Source organism: Anarrhichthys ocellatus, unplaced genomic scaffold (genome assembly GCF_004355925.1).
Source record: "Anarrhichthys ocellatus isolate YVR2014 unplaced genomic scaffold, GSC_Weel_1.0 scaffold2, whole genome shotgun sequence".
Taxonomy (NCBI): Eukaryota; Metazoa; Chordata; class Actinopteri; order Perciformes; family Anarhichadidae; genus Anarrhichthys; species Anarrhichthys ocellatus.
The window spans coordinates 15,695,667-15,709,515 of NW_022280032.1; the positions used below are offsets into that span (position 1 = coordinate 15,695,667).

A 13,849-nucleotide genomic window follows, 5' to 3' on the forward strand; every position below is an offset into this window, starting at 1 on the left:
AACGATAGCTTGTTATTGCTCGTCACATTATTATGTCAAGGCATTTAGTGAAGACCTCACGAGTTTTTAATTAAATAAATTAAATAAATAGTGAGCGAGAATTAATAGTCGGAACAAACTCTTTGACGAGAAACGGTCCTCTTGCGCCCTCTTGTGGATAAACAGTAGACATACGGGTCATACTGGCACGTTGCCTCGTGTTTTATAGAGAAATACGTTTGCGTTTGTTCTTAAATCAACAACCAGACTTATTTGTCCTTCTTCCTGATTTGAGTGGCGGTTGCAGCCAATTTAGCTGAGACTCTCGTCCTATTTGTGATCCTCATAGAGGTGAACATACCCAGTGTTTCATTAACGTAAATGAAAAGAGGATGATTAGGTTGCCTAGTCATCCTTTTGTGTGACAAGTATATGTTCTCCTTATTAATCCCATTAGTCATCTTGTGACTCATCCTATTTATCTCTGGACCTGGACCCTCTCAAAGACACTTTCAGCTGCATGAGTGAGAAACAAAAAAAGAGCCAGGCACTGGGGTTAAAAATACATGGCAGGGAGGCTTAACATGTGGCTAAACAAAATATCATAGGAAACTATTTTGTGATTTCTTAAGTACAGTCTAAAATGTGCTGTCAAGTAAATACATGTATTAATGCACTCCTGGCCTCTCTTGGTATATTTAACAGTGTTTCACCACACAAACGAGGCCTGTTGACCACCTCTCAAAGGGGAATGTTTTGACTGGTACAAAAAACTGTTTTGGTCTCTATAGCCAATGACAACTGTACAGATGGTGAATTTTTATACAACTCAAAATAGACCGCAGGGGGCGCTGTTTCTACCAGGACGTGCTCTGTTGGCCACTTGACTGAAAGCAAAAGGGGGCCGGCTGTGTGTGTAAGTCTGTGCTCTCATTCATGCACAGTGTATAGCAGCCGACCGGCGACACAGACGGCTCTGCTCCCTCAGACCGACAGAAAGGGTTGGTGAGTGATCATTCTCCTTCTTTTTCTCTCCAGTACGTGTCCCGGCGTCGCTTTTGGCTCTTTACTCGGCAGTTTTGGAAGAAGCTGTGCAAATATGGCTGCAGTATTTATTTTTTTTTAAAGAAAAGACCGACGAGCTAAAACACAAAACCCCTCTGGCAGCTGTAGTTATGTCTGCGCAGCGCGCGCGTTCGTGTCGGTTTGTTGCACTTCCTCGTCGGCCCGGTGCTGAAAGCTGTGCGGTGTTTACATGACGTATAGTTGATTTCCATCCCTCCGTATTAACATAACCGGGCGGCTGTGCGCTTCTTTGGTGTGTAGCAGTCGGGGAATCAAGTCTTGACTCATGAAAGTCGTACCTACGCCTCGAGGAGGACTGTTTATTGCCCTCGCAGCCATGCGCTTGGATTTAAGGTTGATTTTCTAAGGTTGTGGGCATGATGTTCAAAAAGGCCTCTGCTGGATATCTGAATCAAACATTCAACCTGTTATGCCTTTCCCTTAATGTGTTGGGATCTTACGTTGAACGGTCCAGGTAGGGACCTGGTTGGCATTCCTGCGTCGTTCATGACATGAATGTGGGCAAAAGTCCAAGTAAAGGTCATCCATTGACAACTACATTTACAGGCAGCTCTGTTAATTACAACCCACGCATTCGTTCTCTATATACAATAACAATACAGAATATAGCCCGTGATATGTTTGTGCTTGTGATGTGTGATAGTAGCTAAAGGGAATGTCACCTGCCAGTGAAGGTCAGTACAATCTGACAGTCATGGTGTCCTGTTTGTAAGGGCACCATACAAGTAGAGATGACACCCTTTGTTTTTCTTTGCACGCTGCTTGTTTGGATTATAATACAGAATATGGTGCATATTGACCCCTTTTTCACATGGGCAGGATACTTCATTTAACACCAACATAAATGTAACCTCCCAATGCCCAGGCGTGTCTGTGTGAAGTGTTTAGTAATGACATCTGGTAAACATTCCTTCGTGGAGGGGGGGGGTGGGGGGGAGGGAGGAATGTGTGGCGTTTACGGTCAGAATCATAATGCAGATATACGCAACGTTAAGTGCACGAAGACATACGGGTACTTGATTAATTAAGGATAGACAGGCTTTTGCTTCTGCAAATTGTATTAGTCAAAACGCTAATTATCTCATATTCCAAACCAATATGTTTTGGGTGGCTTCGTTGTGACAACAATGGGATGTGCTCGGTGCATTAGGAGGGTTTTGTGAGTACTATGTTGCCAGGTTTGCCCGCTGTCTAAGCGGCGCAGCGCTGCGACCTTTCCCCTAGTTTCTGCATCACAGGGTGGATCATGTGACGTTGGAAAGTAGCGGGGGGAGGGGACTGCTCGGTGGAGGCTGTGCTCCTTCACAGGACTGGAAGCGTACAAACCGAGACGTGTCCTGTTTTCAGAGGGCTCGTGTTGAATGCAATAAAAACGGACTCTTTCAAAGCAAAAGCAAAACATTGTTGTTGCTTTTTGAAACACAGATGAGCTTTGCAGAGAAACGTTTGCGGTAGTCTTAGCGAAAAGAAAAGTGAAACCACAATGCATAACATAAACAGGTCCTTCTCAGTGCCACAGCTAGAGTTTCATCACACAGGGGCCTGTGGTCTGTAGTTCACACACACTGCTGCTCTCCGATGCCTGCGTTGGCCAAAAAAAGGTTTGATTTGAAGTCAAAGCATGTGATCTGGTTCTCCAGAACCATGACAGATGTTGGTTACTTTGTAGGTCATACACAATACTATACTATATCTCATGTCGCGTCCTAGAAGAGGGATTTTCGGTGAGAAATATATATCTTTAAAGACAATACGCCTTAAAGTATAGTTCAATACACAACTTGTCATCGGCTCATTCATATATCATCTAAAGTGGTGCCGTATATTTAATGGATTCTTCCGGGTGTACATAAACAATAATTAAATCAGACATGGATATAGCCGAGACACTCATAATAACCACCTTACCTCCGGTTCACAATCAGTATACAGAAAAATACCAATTCAATCTTAGTATTAGAAGCCTTATTAGTTCCATAATTACAAAAGACAAGAAATCTGCGCTATTGGATACCAGGTAAGATAATGCACTGTCACTGACATGGCAAAATATGAGCTGTAGACGAGACTCCCCCTTTCATCAAGGTTATTTACCTGAACTCACTTTATTATTATGATTGTGTGCCAAGATCTCTTCCACTACTGGAGGTGGTGGATGATGGCAGTGCAAAGAAAAGAGATGTCACCTCTGCAGACTTAAAAACAGTTCCCACTAAGCTTTCCGTTGTCTCCCCACTCCTTTCCCTTCTTAGCTCCCATATCATATTAAATTGCATACTAACATTTTAAACATGCAATAGCTCACTTAAGGTTTGCAAATGAACAAAACAAGGAACTTGTAGTTTGGAATGAAATGGTTCTCCTTGTGTCGGCTCTTTGGTAGTAAAGGATATAACGCCTCACCTGCCTCACCAGTTCGGTGATGAGTAACTGACACGACATCGTCAGCTCACATCTCACACGCGTGTGCCAAACCGTGAGGGGTGATCCGTAAGGATCACGGATCAATCTGTGATCCGTCCGGATCTACTTCTAGTGCTGTAACAGGTTTACCCCTCAACCTATATACTTTTGCTTCTGAGTAAGCTTGCAGTTATCCATCTAACTCAGTGTTAACCTGACATCCGTGATGCTTTGAAAGCCAATAAGAACCGGCTCCCACTTCCTACAAAGAGCTTAAACTGATTTAAATCTTGGAAATTAGGGACGCTGCAGTGCCGTCAAGGATTAATGACTTCTGATTTCAAATAACTGTGACAGGAGCTGGTCAATCCGAAAGATTGATCTGATATCTGCCTGACAACAATTATTAAGCCTCGTCCAGATATCGGGATGTAGTGACTGTATGATGTTGGTTGTTGTGAGTCAGTATCCCTGTTTTGATGAATTTACTAGATCCACATAACATAAAGTGAGAGAACATTGATGTGGCTGTGTCAATGTTTTTGACATACGTCTCCCTTTACCTTTTTATGTTTGATGAAAAAACTTTCTTGAAACTTCCTCTTGACTAACTTTATTATCTTGCTCTGTGCTCGCCCTCAGTGACCCTGTACAGCAGCAGCCACCATGGCAGAAGCTCACCAGGCGGTGGCCTTCCAGTTCACCGTCACTCCGGATGGCATCGACCTCCAGCTGTGCCACGAGGCTCTACGCCAGATCTACCTCTCTGGCCTGCACTCCTGGAAGAAAAGGTTCATCCGCTTCAAGGTGAGAGGTGTCGGACATCTGGGAGAGCAAAGTCCACCGGGTTTCTGTGCAGCGTGTGCGGCCAATTATTTTATGACCTTATTTTATGATTTACTGTTACTGCGGTCTGTTTGTTCTCTACTATAAGTGTGTCGCACTAATTAATTTCCATTCTCAGTAAATATTTACTCGGTAACCTTCATTGTAAGGGCCCCAGTAATGCTCTGTTTTCATGTATTAATTGCTGTCCTATTGTAACTTGGTTTGTTGGGTTACATTAACTTGCTTACTCTGGAAGGTCACTAACTCTTAAAGAGCCGTGGGTGACGGTAACCTTTCTTGTCTGTCCTTTGTGTCGTAACCTTTGGCCTAGTTGACTGTCTGTTTACACGCGTCACACTGAGTCACTCAAACCCAAAACAGCTGATGTCAGTTTCCCCACTTTCCTGATTGTTTATATTGATTAATGATATCTGTCATTGGTTTTCAAGACCCAAAGTACTGTTAGCAAATCAATACCCTTATAGACTATGTGCTTTCTGTGACTTGCTTTACCTTTCCACAGAATGGGGTAATGACTGGTGTGTACCCGGGCAGCCCTGGTGGGTTCATGATAGTGGTTGTGTCCTACATGTCCTACAACAAATATCAACAGCTGGATCCCTCTCTGGGCTTGATTGCCAAGCTGGGACAACACATACCCATCAGGTAAGGCCACCGATATCATGTGGCCTTGAATGACATGGTGTCAAGGAAAGCCAAAAAAAAAAACCTCCGTTATTGGCCCAATATGGATCAACAGAGTGTTCCTGTCGAGACATAACCATGCTATTTTGTTCACAAGTTGGCCCAGGGCTTGAGAGGAAGCCCTGAGCAAATATAGGGAGGATTAGCTGTGCTGTAAGTTGGCTATAAAATAGGTGAGGAGTAAGTTGTTAGCATGTGAAAATGCCCCGTCTTGTCAAATGCATCGTAATGGAATGTTGATGCGGTGTTTTACAAGACAACACATAGGCCTGTTTTCTTAGGCCTGTGTAGTAACAGATTATAAAGTAGTAATTATATTTTGTCCACCACACATAATCTTCTTGTTTGCTAACAGTGTTAATCATGTTTAGGGATATTATGAAAACACTTAATGTCTCATCAACAATGCTGGGGAGTCTCCCTCAAGTCAAGGGTGTTGTTTATGACTGTATCGTTACGGTTATTATTCCAATGATTATTTCTTTATGGTTAGAGCACCTGTTGGTGTTGCAAACACTGAAATTGCAGAAAAGCCGTGCCACTTCTTAAGTTTATAAAATGTCAAATCATCACTGACACTGGCTATACTGATTAATAAAAGGTTTAGGATTTTACCATTGGCAGTTAATCACTCACAATGTGTGTGCGTGTGTTTTAATCCTGTCAAGATAAGTGACGCGCACGTGTTTATCAGTCATGACTTCACATGACCTTTGTCCATTGTGTTATTGTTGTGCACTCCCTCTTAGATTCATCTGTTGGTAGTAGTTTTATTATATGTATTTATTACACCACATCATCTCATTGATCTGATTTAAGAAAGTCTTACTTTGCTAATCTCACGTTGAGCCCCTCTGTATTTTTGTCCTGGTCACGCCCCCCTTTTGTCTCTGTCCACAGTCGATACATCTCCACTGACAGCCAGAGGATTGTTGGAGGCGTTCTGGTGGGCACGGGCCTGTGGGTCAGCATAATCATGATTATGAGGAATGTCCTGAAGTCCCTGTTGTCGTGGCATGGCTGGATGCATACCCGCCATGGCTCTGTGTCCTGGTCTACTCGTGTGTGGATGGTGAGACGATGAATGGGCTCCTCTGTGCAGTTCACTTCAGAGCAGCTACTGACAGGAATGGCTCATGCAATTCTTTTCTTTAAAAATACCCAGAAAAAAGACCTTTAAGTGACTGTACTGAGTCAAAGATACAAGACTCAGCTCTTGATTCTTTTTAGTTTAACCCACTGGGTACATGTTTGCACTTTTCCTCATGTTCTAAAGGTTTCTAGATGAAACTTAATGTGTAACGTTGCCCTCTCCCTGCCCCCCCTTTATCTGTTCCTCTTGTCCAGGTATTAGTGAAGGTGTTCTCTGGCAGGAAGCCAATGCTCTACAGTTTCCAGAACTCCCTGCCGCGACTCCCTGTTCCCACTATCAAGGACACCTGCACACGGGTAATTTCCACCTGTCATGTTGCCTCCTGTACGAACGGTGGTGCTTTGTGCACATTCCTTATTGGTCATAGTGGTCTCACTGATTGGACTGGAATCAACGTTTGCAATCTTAAGAAAATAAGAGGCAATCAAAAATATTCTATGAATAACTCATTTAGATAAAAGCCATGTGATACTACTGAGTTGCATGTGCACATCAAAGCAGCCGCCTCTATTTTCTTTCCAGGTATATAGAGTCCGTATGGCTGTGCTTTCTGTTTACGCACTGCAGTGCGACGCTTCCTGTCTGCTAGTTGCGGCATTTGATGCGCGTCATGTGACACACTGCTGCGTAAACAGTGTGTTTACAGCTTAAGGGCAGAGCCGCTAAACAAACTTAATGCGTGGCACTCTGATGACCCTTTGCTTCTCTGTGTGTGGCCAGTACCTGGAGTCAGTGCGTCCACTGATGGATGATGAGCGGTATGAACGGATGGAGGGCTTGACTAAAGACTTTGAGAAGAATCTGGGACCCAGACTGCAGTGGTACCTCAAACTCAAGTCCTGGTGGGCCTCTAACTATGTGAGTCTCTCTCTTCTCTGCTCTTTTATCAGAGTTTTGAACGCTGTCCTGAGTATTGAATTTAGCTTCAATCTGTCAATAATGTCAATAATAACCCACACACACACTCTTGGTGTTGCACAGGTCAGTGACTGGTGGGAAGAGTATATTTACCTTCGAGGCCGTGGGCCCATCATGGTCAACAGCAACTACTATGCCATGGTAAGACATCGCTCAGCCTTTTGTTTATAGATTAAGCAACAAGCGTCTCCATGTAGGCTGTGATTCATTCTCTGAAAATGTGTGTTTGGTGTTCCGAATACATTTCAGAAGCTTTTAGTGTGAGTGTAATAAGTGGTGAGGTATATACAAAGTATAATCAAACGTCAAAAAAGGTTGTCACTAAGATTAGTTTGATTTACCACACTGTAAGTGACATTTAGTAAAATGAGCTCTTGAGCAGCTCTGCCTAAAGATAAAGTTGTTGATGTGAATAGAGCACTTGATAGTACTTTAATCCTACAGTTGTAGCTTCTTACAACTGACCTTTCTAAAGTACCACTTGTCTAATCTTGTGTGTGATAGCTATGCAAAGTTGGCAACCAAATGTTTTTCTGTGTAAGGTAAGGACACCCAATTGGGAGCATAACCCCCATGCACCTCCAGTATGTCTCAGGGGAACTCATTACAGCTGAAGTCTTGGGATCTCCAGCATCTTGGCTGGCAAAGCTGCAATCACTGTATTGCATTGTGTCTTTACTGTTACCAGTGGGCAGGTTGAGTGCTCCAAATCCCGGTCAGATTTGTGATCACGACCCGGTGAACTCACCAGGAGAACCATCAAGAACTGAGGTTCTACAAGAGGCAATGAAACCCACAGCGCCCTCTGTATGCTTCTGCCTGAATGAGTGCGAGAGCAGACTGAAGGGGCTGTTATTGAATAGATAATATGAATTAGACTGAATGGGACACTTATCCAACACAAAAATGTCTGTTTTGAGCTTTGACCAAAATAGATCTCTGCTCTTGCTTACAAAGCAGCACTCTTAGAGGATGTCGACTTGGTATGGGGGTCAGTGGAACAACACTCTGCAGGCTTAAAATAGCAGGTCATGATGGCTGACTGTGTGTGCATACAGCCCTTGACCAAAATAACAACAAAGAACCTATGGATGGATCACACGGGGCCATTTTGTTCAGGCTGCTCCTCTGTTTGCATTTATAAGTCATGTCTCGTGCCCTTGTGCTTTTCATGGCAGTAGGAGGTGTTGGATGAAATGTGAATGATTATTAATTGATACCTTGTTGCAGGATTTCCTGTATGTGTTCCCCACCTCCATCCAGGCTGCCAGAGCAGGTAATGCCATCCATGCTACCATGCTCTACAGGAGAAAACTGGACCGAGCCCAGATCAAGCCAGTGAGTACAGAGCGCTTTCCTCCCCGTTTGACTTTTTAAATGATTTTGTTTCGCTGTGGTTAAGCCACATACCTCGATGTAAACTACAATATCTCATATTGACCCAAAGTAAATGTGTAACCTTCTTGTGTATTATTCATTGATTTATAGTTCTTATCTCAGTGTGTTTCTGTCTTTTAACTTTACAATGAGAGCAGCTTATCGTTCACAACCCTTTCTTGTGTAGTCTTAAAGTTATTATTAACGATTATCTAACCGGTGATTATGCCGGTGCTTGATATTCTCCTCAGCTCACTGTGTCTAACTGACTGTGGAATGTGCCATGCACTGTGCTTTCTGCCTGTTTTGATGGCAGTAGAGCTATGTTGGCCGTGAAATCAGCAGCATTTTCTAAAGACTTAGTGAATGAGTGTTAATGAATGCTGGTGATTTTAGTGACACACATCAGTGTCCCCTCATCCCGCTCCTCTGTCAGTCCTCTTCCTTTACCAACCTGCATGATGCCAGTGCAAATTACTTTTTTTTTTTTTTACATTTGCACAATCCTGACATGCATTTTACAATACAAACGGACCTGCTGCATAGACCAATTGTACGGCACTATACAAACAAAGCAATGCATGAGCTCGCCCTGTTACACACTCACATTCGGTTGTCTCTGTTTTACTGTCTTGTCCCTTCGCTGTGTCGGACGCTGCGTTAGATTTACTTGCTGGCGAACAAGGTTCCTCTGTGTTCGGCTCAATGGGAGTGGATGTTTAACACCACCCGCGTCCCTGGTTTGGAGACAGGTAAGAGGAGGGCACACCCCCGCAAATGCCCTCTGAACCCCTTTCCCCTGTGACCCTCGCTCTTGCTGCGGCAACAGCCATTGGAAACCCCGACTACTAGTCTCATTCTCAACAGCACAGCCCTAAAATACTTCACTTCTCATTGGCGTTTTGTTAGTTTTGTCTATCTGGGAGATATCAAAATTTAAGTGTAAATATGTAAAACCATGTAGATTTTAATACAAATTCTACTGCAGATATTAGGGCTTTGCTGGTGGCAATGAGATGGCAGACCCCTGGTTTCTGGACCCTTCTCATGTCTTCTTCCCCGGCAGCCTTCTCAGGTCCCTTCTCCTCCTCTTATCAAACCAATCCTCATTACCCTCTTCCCTTCATCCGTGCTCCTCTCTGTGTAGGTGTGTGTCTGCTGCGCTCTCCAGGGGATTTGTTTTTTTTTTCAGAGAATTAGTTTGTCATCTCTGTGTTTGACTCTCCCCTTTTGCTTTTCAGCTCATGCTCCTACACACTATTCCCATGTGCTCAGCCCAATACGAGTCTATGTTCAACAGCTGTCGTGTCCCAGGTGTAGACACAGGTAGAGTCTTTAGCAGTGCCGCCTCCTCCGCACTACTCCTACTGTCCTTCTCCTTGGCACATTTGTCCATGTGTTTTGAATTAGAGATAGTCTGACCTCCATGAATAAATAATGCATGTGTGAAGGTCTATGCACATTGAAGGACTAATTTGCATGTGACTAAAGTCTAGTGTTTGAGAAAGCAAGGCAGCGATATTGTTAAGGTAAGACCTGGAAATGTCAAACGGTGTTACGCTGGCCTGAAAACATTAAAATATATATATTTACAAAGGGAATCTACTGGTAATATTTCACATACAGTTCAGTATGTGTTTATGGAATTTGAAGGATAATAGAATACTTTTACTTCTGGGTGGTGGTCATAGTTAGTTTAGCGTTGTCTAAAATTAAATGACCTTTGACGGGGCAGACAGCCGGCAGAAATATCATAATGTGCTTTTTCAAGCATAAAAAGCACTGAAACAAGAACTTTATTGAAACTTGGGATTAAGTGCTGTTGTTCAGTCGTAGAATAACTAAAAGATATGTAACATGCACGGACAGTGTAGAAAGGACTTCTAATGCATGACATAACACAAGGCGAAGACCATCAGTTCAGTATGAAAGCCCAAAGCTTGAAGCCTCAGGACAAAGACCGTGAGCTGTGGTGACACCTAAACATTGAATACTTTATCTCTCTGGCTTTGGAGGACATTAGTGACTTACGATTCATTTTAAATTAATCAAAATGTATAAGAAAAATGTGAATTCAGTGGTGAAAAAGTACTACTTTTGATTTAAATGTAAGTGATACATTTACAGATTTGAATAAAACCCAAAAGTTCACCCGTCAGGTTGTCATAGGTTTAATGTTAAGTGTTAAATACAACTTATTTCTTTTTTTAAATTTCCAAAGCCAGTTATATTTATGTTGACATTGCTGGAGGTGTAGGCCCAGTTTGACCTGGATGTGAGGTGGTGGTTGGTCCCAGCGTGAGTATCCCCTCCTTTGTCCTGCCTGTATCGAGAGCAATGCTTGTTTGAATCCCTGAGCGTCTCCAAAAACAATATCCTAACTTTGTTTCAAAGATGCAAGTGATGTTTTTGAATTGGTTTCCCCTGATTGTGCACGATGCTGTTCAAACAAGCATTGCCTCAATTCATTGTATTCTGAACCACCACCCTGCTCCCAAATTACTTTCTCTTTTCATCTCACTTTCCGCACGTCCATTTTCAAGCTTCTTTAGTTTTTGAACTGGATAGTACTCCCTCCCATCATGTAGTATCATTTTGAATTCAGTTGTTGTTGTTTTTGGTGTTAATTTAAGAAGGATGCCCACAGAAATAAAAGAACGAGCCCACAAAAAAGTATGTCGCTCTCAACAGAAGTCTGTGTGCGTGTTGTGGATATCGCATCATTTCACAACTGGGACCCCAGATTTGGTTACTAACACTTCTATTAATCCCAGAAATCAAATGCTGTGACATCCACACTCCATTCAATCTGCTGCCTTCTTTTTGACATTTGAATCACGTGCAATTTAAAGATGCACCGAGATACATGTAACACATAGAGCTACTCTCTGCCGTCAGCCACAACACTCCAATTGTCTTTCTTTCTCTGTTTTTCTCTCTCTCCTCACCATTGGTCCCTCTCTCCCAGACGTCCTTCAGCACGTGAACGATAGCAAACACATAGCTGTGTACCACAAGGGACGTTTCTTCAAGGTGTGGATGTTTTATGACGGGCGGTTGCTGTTGCCACGGGAGATCGAGCAGCAGATGGCGAGGATCTTGGCCGACACCACCGAGCCTCTGCCGGGAGAGGAGAGACTAGCCGCGCTGACTGCAGGGGACAGGTGGGTGGCATTGCAGAGCGAGCTGCAGCCGGTATCGATGAGGCCACGCAGTTTACACCATGTAGTGTAGCCTGACAGGAAGTAAAGAAAAACGGCACGTATTCAGTGGAGTAGTGATCTGCATTCTGTAGTTATACGGTGTTATTATACTGAAGACGTACACTTTAACCGTTATGCATCACTAAGGACATTGTTTGTTTTTTTTGTTTTTTTTGTTTGTTTGTTTTTTTCGAATTTCAAAAGTTGAACCTCAGCTCCCATAATTGGTCTATGATAAACTTTCAGACCCTTAAGGACAAAACATCCCGACCTGACAGCCATTACAGCATAAAATCATGCATTCTTTTGTACCAGGCTTTCAATCTAGAACCCTGATATCGAAATTGTAGTTTTTACTATTTTCCACCAGATTCAGCCATTTTGGGATGTTTGCCTTGTGGGGCAAATACATACTATTTTACTGGTTTCCACATTGCTGCTGTATTGCGGAGCACTGCAGTGTGTGATGCAATGCAGCAAAAATCAATGTTGTTGCTGATCATTGAAAATAATCCCCCCCTTGCATTTAGTATACATAAAGTGTTTTGTGTTGTTTCATAAAAGCAGTAGTGACAATATGTGAACAAACTGGCATATTAAGGGTTAAAATAAAGGAATATTTTAATTTGTTGGCATTTTTTTGACGCTGACATCGACAGTTTTTTTTAATGGGATACACAAGTCAGTTCTAAGGAGTTAGGACTGACCTTACATGTTGCATGTGCCTACTAGTAAACAGTGTTATGTTTATGTTTTTGTTTTTTCAAATATATATATAATTAGAATTTTGAGTTATCAAAATTTGAGAATTTAGAACATTTTCTAACAATATATTGTCTGATATTCAGCTATAGTCTGTAACAAACATTTTCCATAAGGATCTCTTAAATTTGATAATGATAAATTGTACAGAGCGGGACATTTTGCTGTTGAATAATAAATATAGTGGAAAAACTGTGTGATGGCAACGCTGTTTCTAAATGACCTCGGACATATCTGTGTTGGATCTGTGCTGTCATTTCTTACTTACTGGCTCACCGACGTGCTGTCATGTGCGATGAGCTGAAATCTAGCCATAATATGGGCCAAGACGCTGTATTGGTTGGGCGTTGGTACTGACTGTGAGAGGAGTATTTGAAGGTAGGAAAGGGTGTGGCGGTGACCACAAAAATGCAAGAAATAAGTCCAGTACCTCCCTCCCACACAGCACACTTTTCTCGCACAGAGGTGGAACTTGTTTGCACTACTTACAAGTAGGCCTGACTCCTGTAAGGCATTGCTGGATTGTATGTTATTTGTCATTTGCAGGACTCCATGGGCCAACGCTCGAGAGACCTACTTCGCCCGCGGTAAGAACAAGCAATCTCTGGACACCATCGAGAAGGCAGCCTTCTTTGTTACCCTTGATGACACTGAGCAGCGCTACGACGAAGACAACCCAGTCAAGTCTCTGGACAGCTATGCCAAGTCCCTCCTCCACGGAAAGTGCTACGACAGGTGGGGCAGATAAACCCGATACCTTTTGTTTCAGATTATTAGAAGAGTTCATGTATACATAAACTGAAGTTGTTTATTCTTTTTTTCATTCAGATGGTTTGATAAGTCCTTTAACCTGATAGTTTTTAAGAATGGCACCATGGGACTGAACGCAGAGCATTCCTGGGCTGATGCTCCAATCATCGGCCATCTCTGGGAGGTACATCCATGTTGTTTTTATCTAATTCATTTTGCATTCTTGCATTAAAGTGTCTTATTATGTCACAAACAATGTGTACCTCAGTTTATCTAAGACAGAAATTTGAAATGCATCAATTTCATGTCTTCCATTTAATTGAGTTATTCATGTTATGTCTTGACTCTCTGCATTGCAGCATGTTCTTTCCATGGACCCTGTTAAGCTGGGATATACTGAGCAGGGTCACTGCTGTGGGGAGCCCCACCCCAACCTGCCGGGTCCTCAGAGGCTGTCGTGGGACATCGCTGCTGAGGTACGGGTCGGTTATGCTCAAGAAGAACTAAACAACGTGGCAAGGCGCAATCGTTTAAAGTAGCGATGTTAACTGTCAACCGTTGAGCGGTTAACCACTAAGAACATTTTGACCGGTTGTGTACGTCTGTCAACAGGTTATTTTATTATTAACATGACCGCTAAAAGGAACCTTTGGCGCCCTTGTTAACCAGTTGAGCTGTTCAGACA

General features: G+C 42.9%; 1 protein-coding gene across 3 annotated transcripts in view; it reads left to right on the plus strand.

Annotated features, from left to right (window-relative positions):
• Window positions 1–879: 879 nt before the first annotated feature.
• cpt1ab (carnitine palmitoyltransferase 1Ab (liver)) overlaps window positions 880–13,849 on the plus strand; it is an 18,447-nt gene continuing 5,477 nt past the window's right edge. Inside the window, exons 1-13 of one of the 3 annotated variants that reach the window (XM_031861456.1) lie at window positions 880–984; window positions 4,111–4,275; window positions 4,820–4,962; window positions 5,902–6,073; window positions 6,349–6,450; window positions 6,875–7,012; window positions 7,136–7,213; window positions 8,303–8,410; window positions 9,114–9,201; window positions 11,418–11,613; window positions 12,961–13,149; window positions 13,243–13,348; window positions 13,524–13,640. In XM_031861456.1, the coding sequence (XP_031717316.1) occupies window positions 4,135–4,275; window positions 4,820–4,962; window positions 5,902–6,073; window positions 6,349–6,450; window positions 6,875–7,012; window positions 7,136–7,213; window positions 8,303–8,410; window positions 9,114–9,201; window positions 11,418–11,613; window positions 12,961–13,149; window positions 13,243–13,348; window positions 13,524–13,640 (1,578 nt within the window). In that variant the 5' untranslated portion in view covers window positions 880–984; window positions 4,111–4,134. Of the gene's footprint in view, window positions 985–4,110; window positions 4,276–4,819; window positions 4,963–5,901; window positions 6,074–6,348; window positions 6,451–6,874; window positions 7,013–7,135; window positions 7,214–8,302; window positions 8,411–9,113; window positions 9,202–9,690; window positions 9,776–11,417; window positions 11,614–12,960; window positions 13,150–13,242; window positions 13,349–13,523; window positions 13,641–13,849 lie in introns of all 3 variants that reach the window. The other 2 variants (XM_031861477.1, XM_031861465.1) reach the window with 2 other exon arrangements.